The following is a 16,416-nucleotide window of genomic DNA, read 5'->3' as shown; positions in this document are numbered from 1 at the left end:
TTAATAAATACCCACTATGTTTGTTTATTTACTAAACACCCCTATAATAAAACATTAAAAGTTAACAAAAATACCCTCAATCCACCCATTAAATACGGACAGCCAGCCACCACCGCCAGAAGGTGGCCGGAGTCATCCTATCACGCCATGACCGGTTGGATCTTGCCGGTCGTGTGCCAATATGGCCTTTTTCGGCCAGATCAACGATGGATCTGGTCGGCAAAGGCCAGATCTATGGCTAGATCTGGCCATTGACGGCTAAATCTGGCCGCATTTGCTCGTCAATGACAGCCAAAGATACGACCGTCCTTGATGGTCAACGACAACCATATGTTGGCCGTCGTTGACGATCGGCTACGGCCAAGCCACCGTGGATCTGGCTGGAAAAGGCTAGATCAGCGCACTACCGGCCAGATTCAGCCGGTAGTGCACCATTATACCAGATTCCGGCCATCTCCAGGCGATGGTGGCCGAAATTTGGTAAATATGGGTTTCTAGGGTGTTTTTGTAATTTAAAAAAAAATATTTAGGGGTATTTAATTAAATTAACAAATTTAAGGGGTTTAAAAAAAGTTGAATAATATTGAATAATATTGTGAGTTTTTGCAATTTTACCGTTTAACTTTTTTGAGAATACTAATAATAGTATTCCCAAAAGCAAACCAAACGGAGCCTTAATCTTCGAAATTAGTAAGAAATCCTAATAAAAATCAACATAAATAAATCAACACATAATCATCAAGAGATTGGGCTACATCTTAGCCCAAGAAAATAAAATTAGTTCATAGCAATTATGAAAGAAACAATCATATTTATTAAAACAAAAATCATGAGTTTAAGGAGAAACAAAGAAAAACTTCTCTATGATTTTGCTCCAAAAGCTCCAGAAATTCTGATGCTTTTCTTTTTTCTTCTAATAGTTTTCTTCTTGATCTCTCCTAAAAATCCCTTAAAACAATGCTAAAGACTTGTATCTATATCCCACAAAGGGTAGAGTTTCGTTTCCCTTCATTCTACTAAGTTTAGGAATCCTAAAACCCTAATTTCCTAGTCAAACATGGAAATTAGAAACCTAGCTATCGTGACAGTGCCTCGGCACTATGCTGTGGCATTGTTGATTCTGGAATTTGCTCTTCAGTTCAAACCTTGCATCATTCCTCAACACTCTAGATATTGTGATTTTTGAGCATGATAACGATGGAATCTAGAAAAGTGGTAAACATATGTAATGTAGTCATTTGAATTGTCTTAATCTGAGATCTATAGCTCAAGTTATTGTTGAAACACCAAAGCATGTTCAAACTAGAGCGTAATCTAGAATCTCCTCTTTAACTTCGAAACTCTATAACTTCTTCAATTCAACTCTGATTCTTGATCCGTTTGTTTCTACTCATCACTCATTATGTTGTTGACATGATTTTTCATCTGGACATAACATTTAGCATAGATACCCTGAAAACACTCAAACACACCCGTGATCCCGTAAAAGACATTTCTGAAAATGTTAAGCAAATTTACCAATTTAAGCCTAATTTCTCCCAAATAGTCCCCATAAACCACTAAGTAATTGTGTATTTTCAAGCTCTTATCAGAAACCAGAGAGGTTATTGTGAGAGATATTAAGATTCTACAAGTCCTCTAAATCATAGATTTCAGTGGGTATATTTTCACTGAGGAAGTTATGACTCAAATCTAGCTCTGTCAATAGACTTAGCTTCCCCAACTAAGATGCAATTTCTTGGGTAAACTGGTTGGCGCTCAAATTCAAGTAAAACATTTTCAACAAGTTCCCAAGACTTCCAGGGATTGGTTTGCTCAACCTATTTGCAAACAAATCAAGTGAAATAATTCATTCTTAGAAAGGGTAAAATTGGTGTAAAGCATGGTATAAGGTCATATAACATGTTATTGAAACTCAAAGGGTGAAATTGTTACCTTTTATGTTTTATAACTTTCGTAACTTGAAAGGAGTTCAAGATCTTTAACAAATTTGATGAAAATCCTCAAAGTAAAGTTCACCCCAAGATGAAGAAGAGAGAGCTGGCCATCAGAGCTTAACAGAGAGATTTTCAATCAAAATGAAAATTAGATTAAATTTGGGGAATATCAATAATTTATATACAAGGACCATTTTGCAATAATTTAAAATTGTTCTCAAGTCCTTGAATTAATATGAATCCTATATTAACCCTTAATACAAATTCAATATTACTTTCAAACCCTTGAAATAATTTTGAAATAATTTCAATTTAGTATTAAATTATTATTGATCCTAAGTCCTTGACACAATTTCAATTTAATCTTAACTCTTTGATTTAAACAAATTTAAAATCAAGGCATATAAAATAATTCCATTTAATATTTAACTCATTATTGAATCCAATTCAATAATATATTTTAGTCAATTATTGAATCTAATCCAATAATGACCAAATTATCTTATTACCCTTCGTAAGTGCTAGCTTCCCACGAGTAATCATTTCTCACCAATACAAAAATTCGGATGCACACGTTTATATCTGAACATCGTTAACCTTTAACGATATGTATTTCTCTCTCTTCTCATACTTGGTTTTTAGGTGTGACCACTTAGGTTCACTGTAATCTAATCGTGGACCCAATATCGCAATCTGATATGTTTCATCATAACTCTTTATGATCGAAATTCCCACCGGTCATGGTAGGCATCTAGCAATGCTCCATAACCCTTAAGCCACAATAAAGTTAAACTCCAATGAACCTTTTTTTCCCGACTATACGTTCTATGTAGTAAAATCCCTTTGTCGTCTAATCCCGATTAAGTATAGGTCCATAGTATGTCAAAACCCGTAACTTAATTTTTATCCGAATCGTCAATCAATACAATGGAATGTGTCATCATAAAACTCCTTTCCATATGACTATTTTGTACTTTGGCCATAGATTTCCTTTTTTCCAATGTTTATTGACATTCGTCTAGGAACTCGGGACCAAACTATTTCAAGTTAATGGATCCCATCTTGACCATCACTTCTCCTCGCACATGAATAACATATGACCAAACAGGCTTCTTACACAAGACATGACTAGTCTCGTGTATATACCCCATATGAATTATATGCATCCTATGTCGAGTCCATGAAATACACATTTGAACAGATGCGTGCTAAGGGTATGAGAATGGATACCAAGACATTTTGTTGTCTTATTAATGGATATGCTAATGCAGGTCTATTCCATAAGGTTATTAGCAGTGTTAGGTTGGCTGCAAAGTTTGAGATACCTGAGAATACATCATTTTGTAATGCAGTCATATCCGCTTGTGCAAAGGCTGAGGATTTGATGCAGACGGAAAGAGTTTTTTAGCGGATGAAAGAGAAGCAAACTCAACCAGATTTTAGAACAGATTCTAGAACTTTTGATATCATGATGGAGGCATATGCAAAGGTAGGAATGAATGACAAGGTATATGATCTAGAACAAGAGAGACTGAGGATGCTGGCTAAGGCTCCTAAAATCGATTAAGCTACTGAAATGAAGTGAGCAGTTTATTTCTGATTGAGAACTTGAGGCAACTAGAAGTGTTATGATTGTCCAAGTTTCATCTGTGAAAGACTGGGCTATATCAGTAGAATTACTGATTGAGCATGCAATTAAAGCTTTTTCTTTAAGAAAAGGCTGCAATTGCTCTTTCTCTATCCTTATGTCTGGTGTAACACTGTTGTAACAGTCCATTGGATATCCCCATTGTTCCGCAGATAACTATTTGGCCACCTTAATTATGTACAGATTTGATGCAGCAATAGAATTGATGATTGCGTTTTTGTAAAGTTGAAGAGATTTTTATTATTTTTTTGTTACTTTTCTTTCTGTAATGTGAAATTCCAAATAGTGTCAGCATCACATTTCCTGCCTTCTTTTTTTCTACTCTAACGACCTTATGTATGAAGTATATACAATTCATTGTGGTATGGTAGATGGTGAGTCGACAGAGATCTTATTCATATTCTTATTTGACTTGCCTTCCTCATAAGAAAATCTAAAATTATTCTAAAAGCTTATGCCTGTATTGGTTTGCTATTAGCAGCTGTTTGACAAATCTCAAAGGCAGGAAACCGGGAAAAGAATACTATTGAAATCCCAAGAAAGAAATTGTTAGTTGCAACAGAACAAACCTGATTTGGTATTACACAGTTGCACACTGCCAAGCTGAAAGGTCTTATCTTTGCTGAGAAATTGTAATGACTCTATTTCTAGCTAGTATACTCATAAAATAACAATAAAACTTACTAAATATATATAAGAGGGCATAAGTTAAATTACGTACCTCAATGTGGGCATTACAGAAATCATCTGATGTTGCAATCACCCATTTGTTTTGTATATTGTGACTCATAAAATAATCAGAAAATTTATTAAAATATCTTATCTACTCAAATCATTTCGTCTCTTTAGACTTTTATTTGATGGTGTTATGGCCGAAGAATTCAAAGAAAAGAAAGGAAAAAACTAAGGAGTGTATGGAAAAGTTTTTATCTCTTCATTAAAACTGATGATTTATACAACAATACAACTAAACCATCCACTGTTACAACAACTACAATAGAGATTTTTCATATTTGAATTTAAACTCTAACAACCAACAAAACATGCTCAAAATACATCATTAACAGGTCTTAATCACACCTAAACAAATCAACCAAAATGCACCAAAAACTGTAGCTCACATACGTCAGACCAACTGCAAAAACATAATTCAATTGGCGCCAAAAACATTCAAACTGTGAACTAGAAATTTGATGCATTTCCAGAAAAGTATCATTGCATCAACACTCCTCCTTGATACCTTTGCTGAAAACACCAAGTTTGAGCCTAAGTTCTTCAAACTTGGCTTTGGACAATGCTTTGGTCATAATGTCAGCAGTTTGATTCTCACCCATGCTATGAATTAAAGTAACTTCACCATTATCTTCAACTTCCCTCATAGCATGAAATTTTATCTTGATATGCTTGGTCTTACCGTGCAGAACTAGATTTTTGGCCATGGCAACTGTAGAATGGTTGTCACACAGAATTGAAGTTGGACTTCTCTGGTTCTGCTTCAAATCTGCTAGAATTTTCCTAAGCCAAATGGCTTGGTTCACAGCTGCTGTAGCAGATATATACCTTGCTTCTACTGTGGACTGAGCCACGGTCTCCTGTTTCTTGGACAACCAACAAATTGCACCAGAGTTTATGTAAAACAGATAACCTGAGGTGCTTTTCATGTCATCACAGGATCCTCCCCAGTCATTATTGGTATAACCCAGCAACTTTAGGTTTTCAGACCTTTTGAACCAAATGCCAAGCCTGGAGCTCCCTTTCACATATCTTAACACTCTCTTGGCTACCCTAAAATGCAATTCACTTGGACTACTCATGAACCTGGAAAGATAGTTGGAAGCAAACATGAGGTCTCGTTATGTGGCTGTTAAGTACAACAAGCATCCAATTAGGCTTCTAAACAGCCCCGCATCCACTCTCATTGCACCATCATCGTTACTTAGCTTCAAATTGGGAACCAATGGAGTGTCTACTGGTTTGCAACTTTCCATGCCAAACTTCCTGAGGACTTCATTTGCATACCTCCTTGGCACACAAAAATTCCATTATTGGACTGAAATATTTCCATACCAAGGAAGTATGTCATTTCCCCCAAATCTTTCATCTCAAATTCACTTTGCATGGACTTCTTAAACTGGCTCAATTGTTCTAAATTACTCCCTATGATCAGCAGATCATCCACATACAAAGAGACAACAATAAAGTCACCTTTAGTCTCCCTAACATAAAGTGTTTGCTCATTAGGACTTCTAACATATCCTAGGCTACTTAAATAGTCATATATGCGAATGTACCAGTCTCTAGGTGCCTACTTCAGGCCATATAAAGCCTTCTTCACCAGGTACACTTTATCTTCTTCACCCTTGACTTGATAACCTTCAGGTTGCTCCACAAAGATTTCCTCACTCAACCAACCATTTAGGAATGCTGATTTAACATCAAGCTGGAAGATTTTCCAGCCAAATTGAGCTGTTATAGCAAGGAGTAACCTGATAATGTCATGCCTGGCCACCGAAGCAAAAGTGTTAGAAAAATCCACAACATGCTGCTGTGCAAACCCCTTAACCACCAGCATTGCTTTGTCTTTATGGACTATACCATTAGGATTAAGTTTTTTCTTGTAAATCCACTTCACTTGGATTACTTTCCTATTTCCAGGTATGTCAACAAGCTTCCAAGTGTTGTTTTTCTCTATCATTGACATCTCCTCCTGCATTGCATTCCTCCAAGCTTCTGACTCAGTAGCTTCAGCATAATTCCTTGGTTCAAGCACAACCATATTACTTCTTGCATAGACATCAACCAAGGTTTTGGTCCCTCTAATCGAAGGCTCTTCATCCTTTTCAGTTTTAGCCTCTTCAATCAGACTCTCGATTGGCTACTATAGTTTGTAGTCGGCATCAATCTTTTTATCCTCCCAATTCTAGATTGCTCTCTCATCAACCTTTACATTCCTTGTAATCACAATTCTTTTGGATTCAGGAATGTAGACTCTATAGCCTTTGGACTGACTGTTGTACCCTATAAAAATTCCAACTTCTAATTTTTCATCTAATTTGCCTCTTTTGTTTGCTGGAACCATTACATAGCAAATGCTCCTAAACACTTTAAGACTACTCACTGTCGGTTTGACTCCATTCCAGGCTTCAAATGGATTCTGATTCTTGACAGCCTTGGTTGGGAGTCTATTGAGGATATAAACCCTTGTTTTGATAGCTTCAGCCCAAAACATTCTTGGCAATCTTTTCTCTATAATCATACAGCTAGCCATCTCCATGAGCATCCTATTCTTCCTTTCACTAACTCCATTTTGTTGTGGAGTATATGGAGTAGTGAATTGATGCTTGATCCCTGCATCTTTGCAAATGGAATCAAACTCTTTTGATGTGTATTCTGTCACATTATCACTCTTTATAGTCTTAATTCTCAGCCCTGTTTGATTCTCCACCTGTAGCTTGAAACTTTTAAATACTACAGCAACCTCATTCTTTACCTTTAGGAAATACACCCAAGTCATCCGTATGAGGTCATCAATGAATAGCACAAAGTACCTACTCCCACTCATGGATTCAGCTTGCATAGGGCCACAAACATCAGTATAGATCAGTTGGAGTTTTTCAGTTGCTCTCCAGACCTCATCCGTGGGAAAGGGTGGCCTGCTGAGCTTACCAAGTTGGCAAGCACTGCAAAGACTTTTCTTCTGTTCAATCTTAGGCAGGTCCAAAACCATATTTTTGCTCCTAAGCTCTTTGAGACCATTATAATGAAAATGACCAAGCCTTTTGTGCCAAATTTCATATTCTTCCAGCCAAGATGACAAGGCTAAGTAACCAGGATTCTTCCACTCAACTGGGAACCTTTTTTTCACACACATTAGTTCATTTCCATCGGCATCTAATATGATACAAGCTTGGTTTTGAAAATTAGAGAATAATCCTTCTCTAACATTTGCCCAACACTTAACAAATTTTGACTAATTTCAGGTACATACAAGACATAAGGGATAATTTTCGTACTTGATAATGTTTGGACAAACACATCTCCTATGCCTTTGACCTCCACAAAGTCACCATTTCCAATTTTAACTTTGGAACTATACGAGCTGTCCAAATTGATGAATTTTTGTAGGTCTGCAGCCATGTGGTTGGTGTAGCCATTGTCAATCAGCCAAGCTTCATTGCTGATCTGCGTTGTGTAATAGGAGGCCACAAAGACCTATTTAGCCTCCTGACATTGTTGTTGATCTTCTCCAACTTGAGCTTGCTGTGTTGGCTGGCTTCCCTTGTTCTTGCAAACCTTTTCTATGTGCCCAAATTGCTTGCAACCTCTACATTGTATCCCTGGTCTATACCAGCAACTTCTATCATAATGCTCTTTATTTTTGCAGTGAGTGCAGGCAGGATACTCCTTCACCCCACCTGATTTTTCCCACTGACTGTTACTCCTTTCTTTCCCCTTTTTATCCCCAACATACCTCCTATTATGTCCTTGTGCAGGCTTGCCTTTTTGATTTGCTACCATTGCTCCCTCACTTGTGTCTTCCTGCCTCAAGAGTCTTCTTTGCCCTTGAGCTTGGAGTGCATAAACAAGCTCAGTCAAGGTGATCTGAGCCATGTCCTTAAAGTCCTCAAGGGAAGAAATTTTGGACTCAAACCTCTCGGGCAAGCTCACCAAGACCTTCCCCACCACTCTTCTATCTATTAACTCAACCCCTAACAACCTGATTTTGTTGACTACATTCATTAGCCTATCAACATAATCCTTCACTTTCTCTGATTCTTTCATCCTCAACAGCTCAAACTCTCTTCTCAAATTCAGCACTTGCATTTACCTAGCTGTGCTACTTCCCATGTATTCCTCTCTCAACTTGTCCCATGCCTCCTTTGGAGTTTCATAAGCCATAATCCTTGTGAACACAAGGTGCTCTTGGTGACTTGGCAGCTTCCTTTTCATGCATTCTGGTTCAGGGTGGGATTTGGTCCCAAGGGTGCTGGCTGCCTATTCTCCTCTACCTACTGCCACAAGCCCTGTCCCTGAAGGGAAGCCTTCATTTTTACAGCCCACATATGATAATGTTCTCCATTGAAAACTAGAGGTGACATCAATTCTGATTAAACAGCCATTAGTTCAAACAGATGGTCTGAAACAGGGAGGTTGTTGAATGCAAGGTGGAGTTTTTGAGGACAAAGTGAAGAATTGATTATGTGAGGAAGAGTTTTTCAGGTTTTTTAAGCTGGCTCTGATACCATTTGATGGTGTTATGACCGGAGAATTCAAAGAAAAGAAAGGAAAAAACTGAGGAGTGTATGGAAAAGTTTTTATCTCTTCATTAAAACTGATGATTTATACAACAATACAACTAAACCATCCACTGTTACAACAACTACAGCAGAGATTTAACAATTAACAAAAAATGCTCAAAATACATCATTTACAGGTCTTAATCACACCTAAACAAATCAACCAAAACGCACCAAAAACTGCAGCTCACACACGTCAGACCAACTGCAGAAACTGAATTCAATTGGCGCCAAAAACATTCAAACTGCAAACTGGAAATTTGATGCACTTCCAGCAAAGTATCATGCATCAACATTATTTATACCTGTCATGGGCGATGAGACGAACTCAATCAATGAATGTTATGGCCTAAAATTGTTCAGTTTCCTTAAAGTTTTCATATTTCATTGCTGGGATTATGGTGATCTTTATTATTTTATTGTTATCATAGGAAGCGGCAAAGTACACCACAACTTCACTCTACTAAAATATTCATACTTTGTTTAACAGTCAAGTCAAGATAATTCTTACTTCAGCTCAACAACTCTGGCGTTTAAATAAATGATATTCCTCCGTTTCTTCTGTGAGCTGACGATACAATGTGAAAGGAATCAAACATGTAATGTAACGTAATAACAGAAGAATAATATTTCATTCCCAGTTGAAATATAATGCGTGTAAACAACCATTTTGACAGCAATTTACATGCCATCACTTGCATGACGCCATGGATTACCTCACCCACTTCCATTATTATATATATCTTCCTTCATTTTCATACACATGCAGTGACTCAAACTTACACTTGTTCTTCTTCTCTCTTTAGCCCTTCAGTTTATGCAACAATAATAATGGCTCAGCTGGCAGGTCCTGATGAAATAGAGTCTCTCAGAATTGAGTTAGCGGAAATTGGAAGAAGCTTAAGGTCCTCATTTAGAAGTTACACTTCAAGTTTTCGTAGTATTACTGATGTTAACTATGNAATCATGTTGTTTTTCAGGATTTCATAAGAACTATTGCATGCCATGACTATTGTTTGAAGAATGTTTTGCAAACTCTCCCCAATCCCCCACTCACTGAGTATTTCAGCTCACCATTTTTTAGTCCTCATTTTCCCAGGTTCACAGGAAGAGTCATGCTAAGAAGCGTTTCCTCTCGAGGTTGGGCCACATGTCATCGACTCATCATGTGTGTAAAAATGTCATGCATGTTCCCGCTACAGAATTATGTTTTATCCCTATGTTTATGTCCTGTGTTGATTATAAAAGATATGAAGATCTGATACCATCTGTTTTTTTGGATTTTATGAACGTACAAGTTAACTTTCAGATTTTCAAATGTATCTATATATCTTATGTGTTTATGCTTTCAAAAAGAATTCAAGCGAATGTTTTTATGAAAAGCGTATTCAGAATACAGGTTTTTTTTTTAGATTCCCACACGGCACGTCTCGGTCGCCCGAGTCTGATAGGTGTGCCCGGAGCTTATGGGATAGGGAGGGTCGAGGCGGGTCATGTCACTGTTAGACAATTGCACTAATAAGTTATAACAGATAAGGGTCGTTTGGTTGGGGGTAATTGAAATTATTAGGGTTATGTCATTTTATATTACTTGATTACCACGTTTAGTTGTCAAGTAATATAAGATTCCGGTAATCTTCAAATACCAATAGTAGTTACTATTGGTAATATTGGAGGTAATCAGATTACCTCCAACTTTTTAGGTATTGTAAGATATCAGAGTAATCTTTTTTGTTACAATTCTATCCCTTATTAATAAAATTTTACGACAATAATGCCTTTACTTTTAAATTTATTTACATGAATGTTGCTTTTACTATTTCACCCCAATTAATTAAATTTTTGGACAAAATTACCTTCGAATTCAAAACAAATTGCAACCCGCCCAAGCCACCACCCCCACCCACCTGCCGCCGGCAACCACCACCGTGGCTAGCAGCCGTCATGGCCGGAACGATGCACGAAAGGCCAAAAATGGCCACCGTACGCCGATATGGCCATTTTCTGCCAGATCTGGCCGTTGACGGCAAAATCTAACCTGGCCGTCAAAGGCTAGATCCGTCATCGATGTGACTGTCAACGGCTAGATCGATGGCCATACGGTGCACGAAGGCCATTTTCTACCTTTCGCGTGCTGTTAGGTTGCTGGCTGCTGGCAGCTTGCGGTGGTTGCCGGCGGCCAACAATGGCTGGCTTGGTGGGGGTGCTTTGTTGATTTTCCAAACTTTTATTATGGGGTTGTTTTTGCTAAGTTTTTAAATGCAGGGGGATTATAATAATCCAAATAATAACCAATGTTAAAAAATAATACAATAATAATATTTAATTAGAGGACAAGTCTGTAATCTAAATAACATACTCACAAATTTATTCCTCCCAACCAAACATATTAATATAACATACCCATCAACTAACCAAGCACATTTTCTTAAAGATTCTCAATAATCTTTAAGATAATCTAACTTTCCAGTAATCCAACATTCCTAATAATCTAATATTCCTTGAACCAAACGCCACCTAGTAGTAATGTAGTATTTCAGGTTTTTTCTTTTTCTCTTTTTTTTCTTCTGTGCATTAGAACTTTCCATGCACTGCTCTGGATCCTGCTGGTAACTGAAACTGATATTGTTATTACAGGCAAAATCGGTCAAAGGACTTGAAAGTACCCTGCAAACAGACTACATTTTAAAGGTATTTCAGCAAGTAAAATCCTGTTTCTTTTTTATAACTTACTGAGACATGCATATTTGCATGGAATATTTTCTGTGCTTTTTCTTTCAGATTCTGGGACTTGATATCTGTGCTGACACACTGGTTGGAGATGCCATGAGAAGAGGTATCTCTGGAGGTCAAAAGAAAAGGTTGACTACAGGTAGTATTCATATGCCAATGACTATATTATAGATATATGATGATTTAGCTTTTTACTTGAAAAAGACGATCAATGTTATTCTAAGAATTATCTTCTGGTGTTGTTACATAGGAGAGTTGATTGTGGGGCCAACAAGAGCTCTTTTCATGGATGAAATATCAAATGGCTTAGACAGTTCCACCACTTTTCAAATAGTCTCCTTCCTAAAGCATTTGGTGCATATTACTGATGCCACGGCATTGATTTCACTTCTTCAGCCAGCACCGGAGACTTTCGATCTCTTCGATGACATAATTCTGATGGCAGAAGGGAGGATTGTGTATCATGGGCCACCCACTTACATTTGCAAGTTCTTTGAGGACTGTGGCTTTAGGTGCCCGGAGAGGAAAGGAGTTGCTGACTTCCTTCAGGAGGTAGATTTACAACATTAATATTTATCCCCTTTTTACTGTATGAAGTGGATCTTTTTGCTAATTTGTATTGCTCCAGGTTCTCTCTAGGAAAGATCAAGCCCAGTATTGGCACCACAAAGAGCAGCTTTATAGGTATGTTTCCATTGAACACTTTGTCAAAAAGTTTAAGGAATCTCATATGGGCTTGAAGCTGGATGAGGAGCTTGCAAAGCCATTTATCAAGTCTCAGAGACACAAAAATGCTCTATCCTTTGAGAAGTTCTCGTTAACCAAATGGGAACTTTTTAAAGCTTGCACAAATAGGGAATTTCTTTTGATGAAGAGGAATTCTTTCACTTACATATTCAAATCCACACAGGTACCATCCTTTATTAAAATCATTTCATGTTATTATCATTTATAGATCCACTTATATGTGCCTTCTAATCCGGAAGCAATTTTGCATTCTTTGTCTGTGCAGCTAGTTATCATAGCTTCAATAACAATGACGGTGTTTCTACGTACTCAAATGGCTGTTGGTGTTATAGATGTAAATTACTATATGGGATCTTTATTCTATGCACTTGTTATTCTCCTCGTCGACGGATTTCCAGAGCTAAGCATGACAGTCTCAAGACTTGCAGTTTTTTATAAACAGAGAGATTTGTGCTTCTATCCTGCCTGGGCTTATGCAATTCCGACTAGTATCCTCAAGGCTCCACTTTCATTTTTGGAAGCTTTTGTTTGGACTGCCCTCACTTACTATGTTATTGGTTACAGTCCTGAAGTTGGAAGGTGAGTCTAAGATAGAAATGTTTTTTTTCTTAAGTGGAAAATGCAAAAGGAGTTATATTAAAACATATGTAGCTATCGCATATGTTTGATCCCATTTCCTCTGTCTCTTATGTGGGATGTGGCTAACACAATTGTTCCAGGTTTGATGACAGTAACCATCTATTTTAGTAATTTAAGATGCTTGGAGCAAAGATGACAAAATGAAATGACTCTGAAGGAGAATAGTTATTGATGTTCTAAGATTTCTAAATTCATAATCTAGGCCACAGGATGCTTTGCATGGTGGCTATTTGCTACTGCTCTTTCTTTAGGTTCTGCAACGACTAGAATTTATCTCTTGCTGAGCACATATATGATCTTCATGATGAAAGCATTTCTTTGGACTGCCCTCACCCTTTTTTTTTTTTTTTTTGGTTTTCGTTGTGTTTATTAGGTTCTTCCGCCAGTTCCTTCTACTCTTCCTTGTGCACCTAACATCAATATCGATGTTTCGTTCTATTGCCTCGATCTGCCGAACTATGGTTGCTACTATGACTGCTGGCAATGTTTGTACATTTTTACTATTATTATTTGGAGGATTTGTCATTCCAAGAAGTAAGATTGGGTTTCCAGTATTCATTTCTGTGAGTTTTTATTTGAGAATTGAACTAAGTGTTTACTTTTTGAGCTTCAGCATCTATGCCTTCTTGGCTAGAGTGGGGATTTTGGGTTTGTCCTTTGACATATGGGGAGATAGGCATGACAGTAAATGAATTTCTTGCTCCTCGTTGGGAGAAGGTAATTTTATTTGACAATTTAAACCAATTCACTTGCAGGAATAGAATTAACTTAAGAAAAGGATAAATTATTCATTATGTGGGAATTGTTTGTTCGATTCACAGATAATGTCAGGAAACACAACTTTAGGACAGCAAACACTGGAGAGCCGTGGATTGAATTTCGATAGTTATTTTTACTGGATCTCCATTGGTGCTTTAATTGGATTCATGGTGCTTTTCAATCTTATTTTTACCTTGGCTTTGACATTTTTGAAGCGTAAGGGCATCTTCCACTGCTTCATTTCCTTCTTTTATGAGAATTTGTACATTACATGCGCTAACTGATACATTGGTACGTGTTCAGCTCCAGGAAAATCCCGTGCCATCATTTCTTATGAAAAGTACTCTGAACTGCAAGAAAAAGAAGATGATAGTAGTGGCTTAGACAAATATAGAAAATCCAGTAATGCTCCTCTAAAAACTGTTGCAGGACCTAAAAAGGGTGAGCAAATTTAAATTCTATAATATGTATAATTCTAGAGGTTAATGACTATTTCAAAATTATATTTTATAGTAATGTATGTCTCTTGTGTTTTCTAAATCTTATCTTTGAATGTTGCAGGAAGGATGGTTTTACCTTTTGAGCCTCTAACTTTAACTTTTCAAGATGTGCAGTACTATGTGGATGCCCCTCAGGTAATCATGCTAAAGCTAGTTTTCCTCTAGATTTTTAAGTAGTCTGAATATTTAAGGCTTATGCTGCAATTTTATCTTAGGAAATGAAAAAGCGAGGTTTTGAGGAGAAAAAGCTCCAGCTTCTTTCGGATATTACTGGTGCATTCAGGCCTGGTATTCTTAAGCATTAATGGGTGTCAGTGGAGCTGGAAAAACAACTCTTATGGATGTTCTGTCTGGAAGGAAAACTGGTGGCACTATTCAAGGAGAGATAAGAATTGGTGGATGCCCAAAGATTCAAGATACATTTGCAAGAATATCTGGTTATTGCGAGCAAAATGACATACATTCTCCGCAAGTTACTGTTGAAGAATCAGTAATATAATCTGCTTGGCTGCGCCTTTCACCTCAGATTGACTCAAAAACTAAAGCTGTATGATATCCTTCTGGTGCTTATGTAGCATTTGGTCTCGGATTGATCATTGAGATTGAGTTTCACTGAAATATCTTTCGACTTTGCACCCAGGCATTTGTAAATGAAGTCCTTGAAACTATTGAGCTTGATGAGATCAAAGATTCTCTGATAGGTTTGCCGGGAGTTAGTGGCTTATCGACTGAGCAACGAAAACGGCTGACCATAGCTGTTGAGCATGTTGCAAACCCTTCCATCATATTCTTGGATGAACCCAGTTCAGGTTTAGATGCAAGAGCAGCTGCAATTGTTATGAGAGCAGTGAAGAATGCTGTTCAAACAGGAAGAACAGTTGTTTGCACCATCCACCAACCAAGCATAGACATCTTTGAGGCATTTGATGATGTAATTAATATTAAAGCTTACTTTCACTTTATGCATTCTAATTGGCTACCTTCGTTGCCTGCTCCAATGTATATATCTATGATGACAATTCTAATACCTCTTGATCTCACTGCAGTTGATTTTAATGAAATCTGGAGGACGAATTATCTATTGCGGGCCACTGGATCTGCACTCAAGTAAGGTTATTCAGTACTTTGAGGTAAGTTTCTTCAGCAAGTTTTGTAACTACAAGACAAATTTTCCATCTTTGCTTTTTAACATAGTAATATCTGGTCTCTGCCAAACTACAATTATTGGCCCTAATTCCATTTTCTTGTCATTCTTGCAATAGAATATCAGTGGGGTGCCCAAGATTAAGGACAATTATAATTCAGCAACGTGGATGTTAGAGGTTACTTCTAAGTCTGTGGAAGCTGAACTTCAGGTTGATTTTGCACAAATATATAACGAGTCCACCTTATCTCAGTGAGTACAAATTATGGGTTGACTTTATTAAATCTCAGCCTATGAGCACTTGTTCTGTAAATCTGTGTACCTTTTCTCAGCAAAATGCATCATATGAATCATTTTTCGTGGGTGATTGACCAATACAAATTAAGAGAATATAGTATAGATTTGTAGATGATATTTACTTAACCGAAATCGTTGAAATTTAGCTTGTACATGACTCTCTTGCTCTATGCAGGGAGAACAAAGAGTTGGTTAGGAGATTGAGTTCGCCTTCTGGTTCAAAGGACTTGCATTTTCCTACCCGTTTTCCACAGAATAGTTGGGGGCAGTTCAAAGCATGCTATTGGAAACTGCATTTGTCTTACTGGAGAAGTCCTTCTTACAACTTGGCACGCATCCTTTTCGTAACTGCTTTATCTCTGCTGAGTGGCATCTGTTTTGGCAGCAAGGAAAGAAAATGTTAGTCAATTCAATCTTATTGATGTTGGCATATGAATAATCAGCTGGTAGCTTGTGCTAAGTGTCAGCTGCACTGTTTCAACAACCAATTGAGAATTTTTGTAACCAGTCACTCTCAAGTCTCAGTGTAGATAAATTCCAGAAATATTGTTGGAATGTGAACACTTTTTGGTAGTTTATGAAGATTTTTAGGAGAATTTCAGTTTTAGGCAAATTTCTATTTTAGGAGTTTGTATTGGAGAATATTTGTTTTGCTTTACTTTGAGTTGTATTGGGAAAGTAGAATTGGTTTAGGACCTTATTTTGAGTTAAAATA

At 37.2% G+C, this 16,416-nt stretch overlaps 1 protein-coding gene and 1 pseudogene across 1 annotated transcript; both read left to right on the top strand.

Moving 5' to 3' along the window:
* Positions 1-11,506: 11,506 nt before the first annotated feature.
* On the top strand, positions 11,507-14,956 carry LOC116114465 (annotated as a pseudogene).
* LOC116114348 (pleiotropic drug resistance protein 3-like) lies at positions 14,810-16,178 on the top strand. Its single transcript, XM_031400491.1, has 5 exons — positions 14,810-14,831; positions 14,917-15,191; positions 15,307-15,390; positions 15,523-15,656; positions 15,877-16,178. Exons 1-5 carry the CDS (start codon positions 14,810-14,812, stop codon positions 16,103-16,105), a joined length of 744 nt encoding a protein of 247 aa, XP_031256351.1. The 3' UTR covers positions 16,106-16,178.
* Positions 16,179-16,416: the final 238 nt, after the last annotated feature.

The sequence above is a fragment of the Pistacia vera genome, unplaced genomic scaffold, assembly GCF_008641045.1.
Source record: "Pistacia vera cultivar Batoury unplaced genomic scaffold, PisVer_v2 Contig71, whole genome shotgun sequence".
NCBI classification, from domain to species: Eukaryota; Viridiplantae; Streptophyta; class Magnoliopsida; order Sapindales; family Anacardiaceae; genus Pistacia; species Pistacia vera.
Note: the sequence above shows the minus strand (reverse complement) of the source record. Positions and strands in the feature narration are given on the sequence as shown.

Excerpts from the sequence above, each read along its gene's own strand:
- LOC116114348 (XM_031400491.1), top strand. The coding sequence starts at position 14,810 with ATGATATCCTTCTGGTGCTTAT. Across the intron at positions 15,192-15,306 it reads TCTTTGAGGCATTTGATGAT|TTGATTTTAATGAAATCTGG; the intron begins GTAATTAATATT and ends ATCTCACTGCAG. Across the intron at positions 15,657-15,876 it reads AACGAGTCCACCTTATCTCA|GGAGAACAAAGAGTTGGTTA; the intron begins GTGAGTACAAAT and ends TGCTCTATGCAG.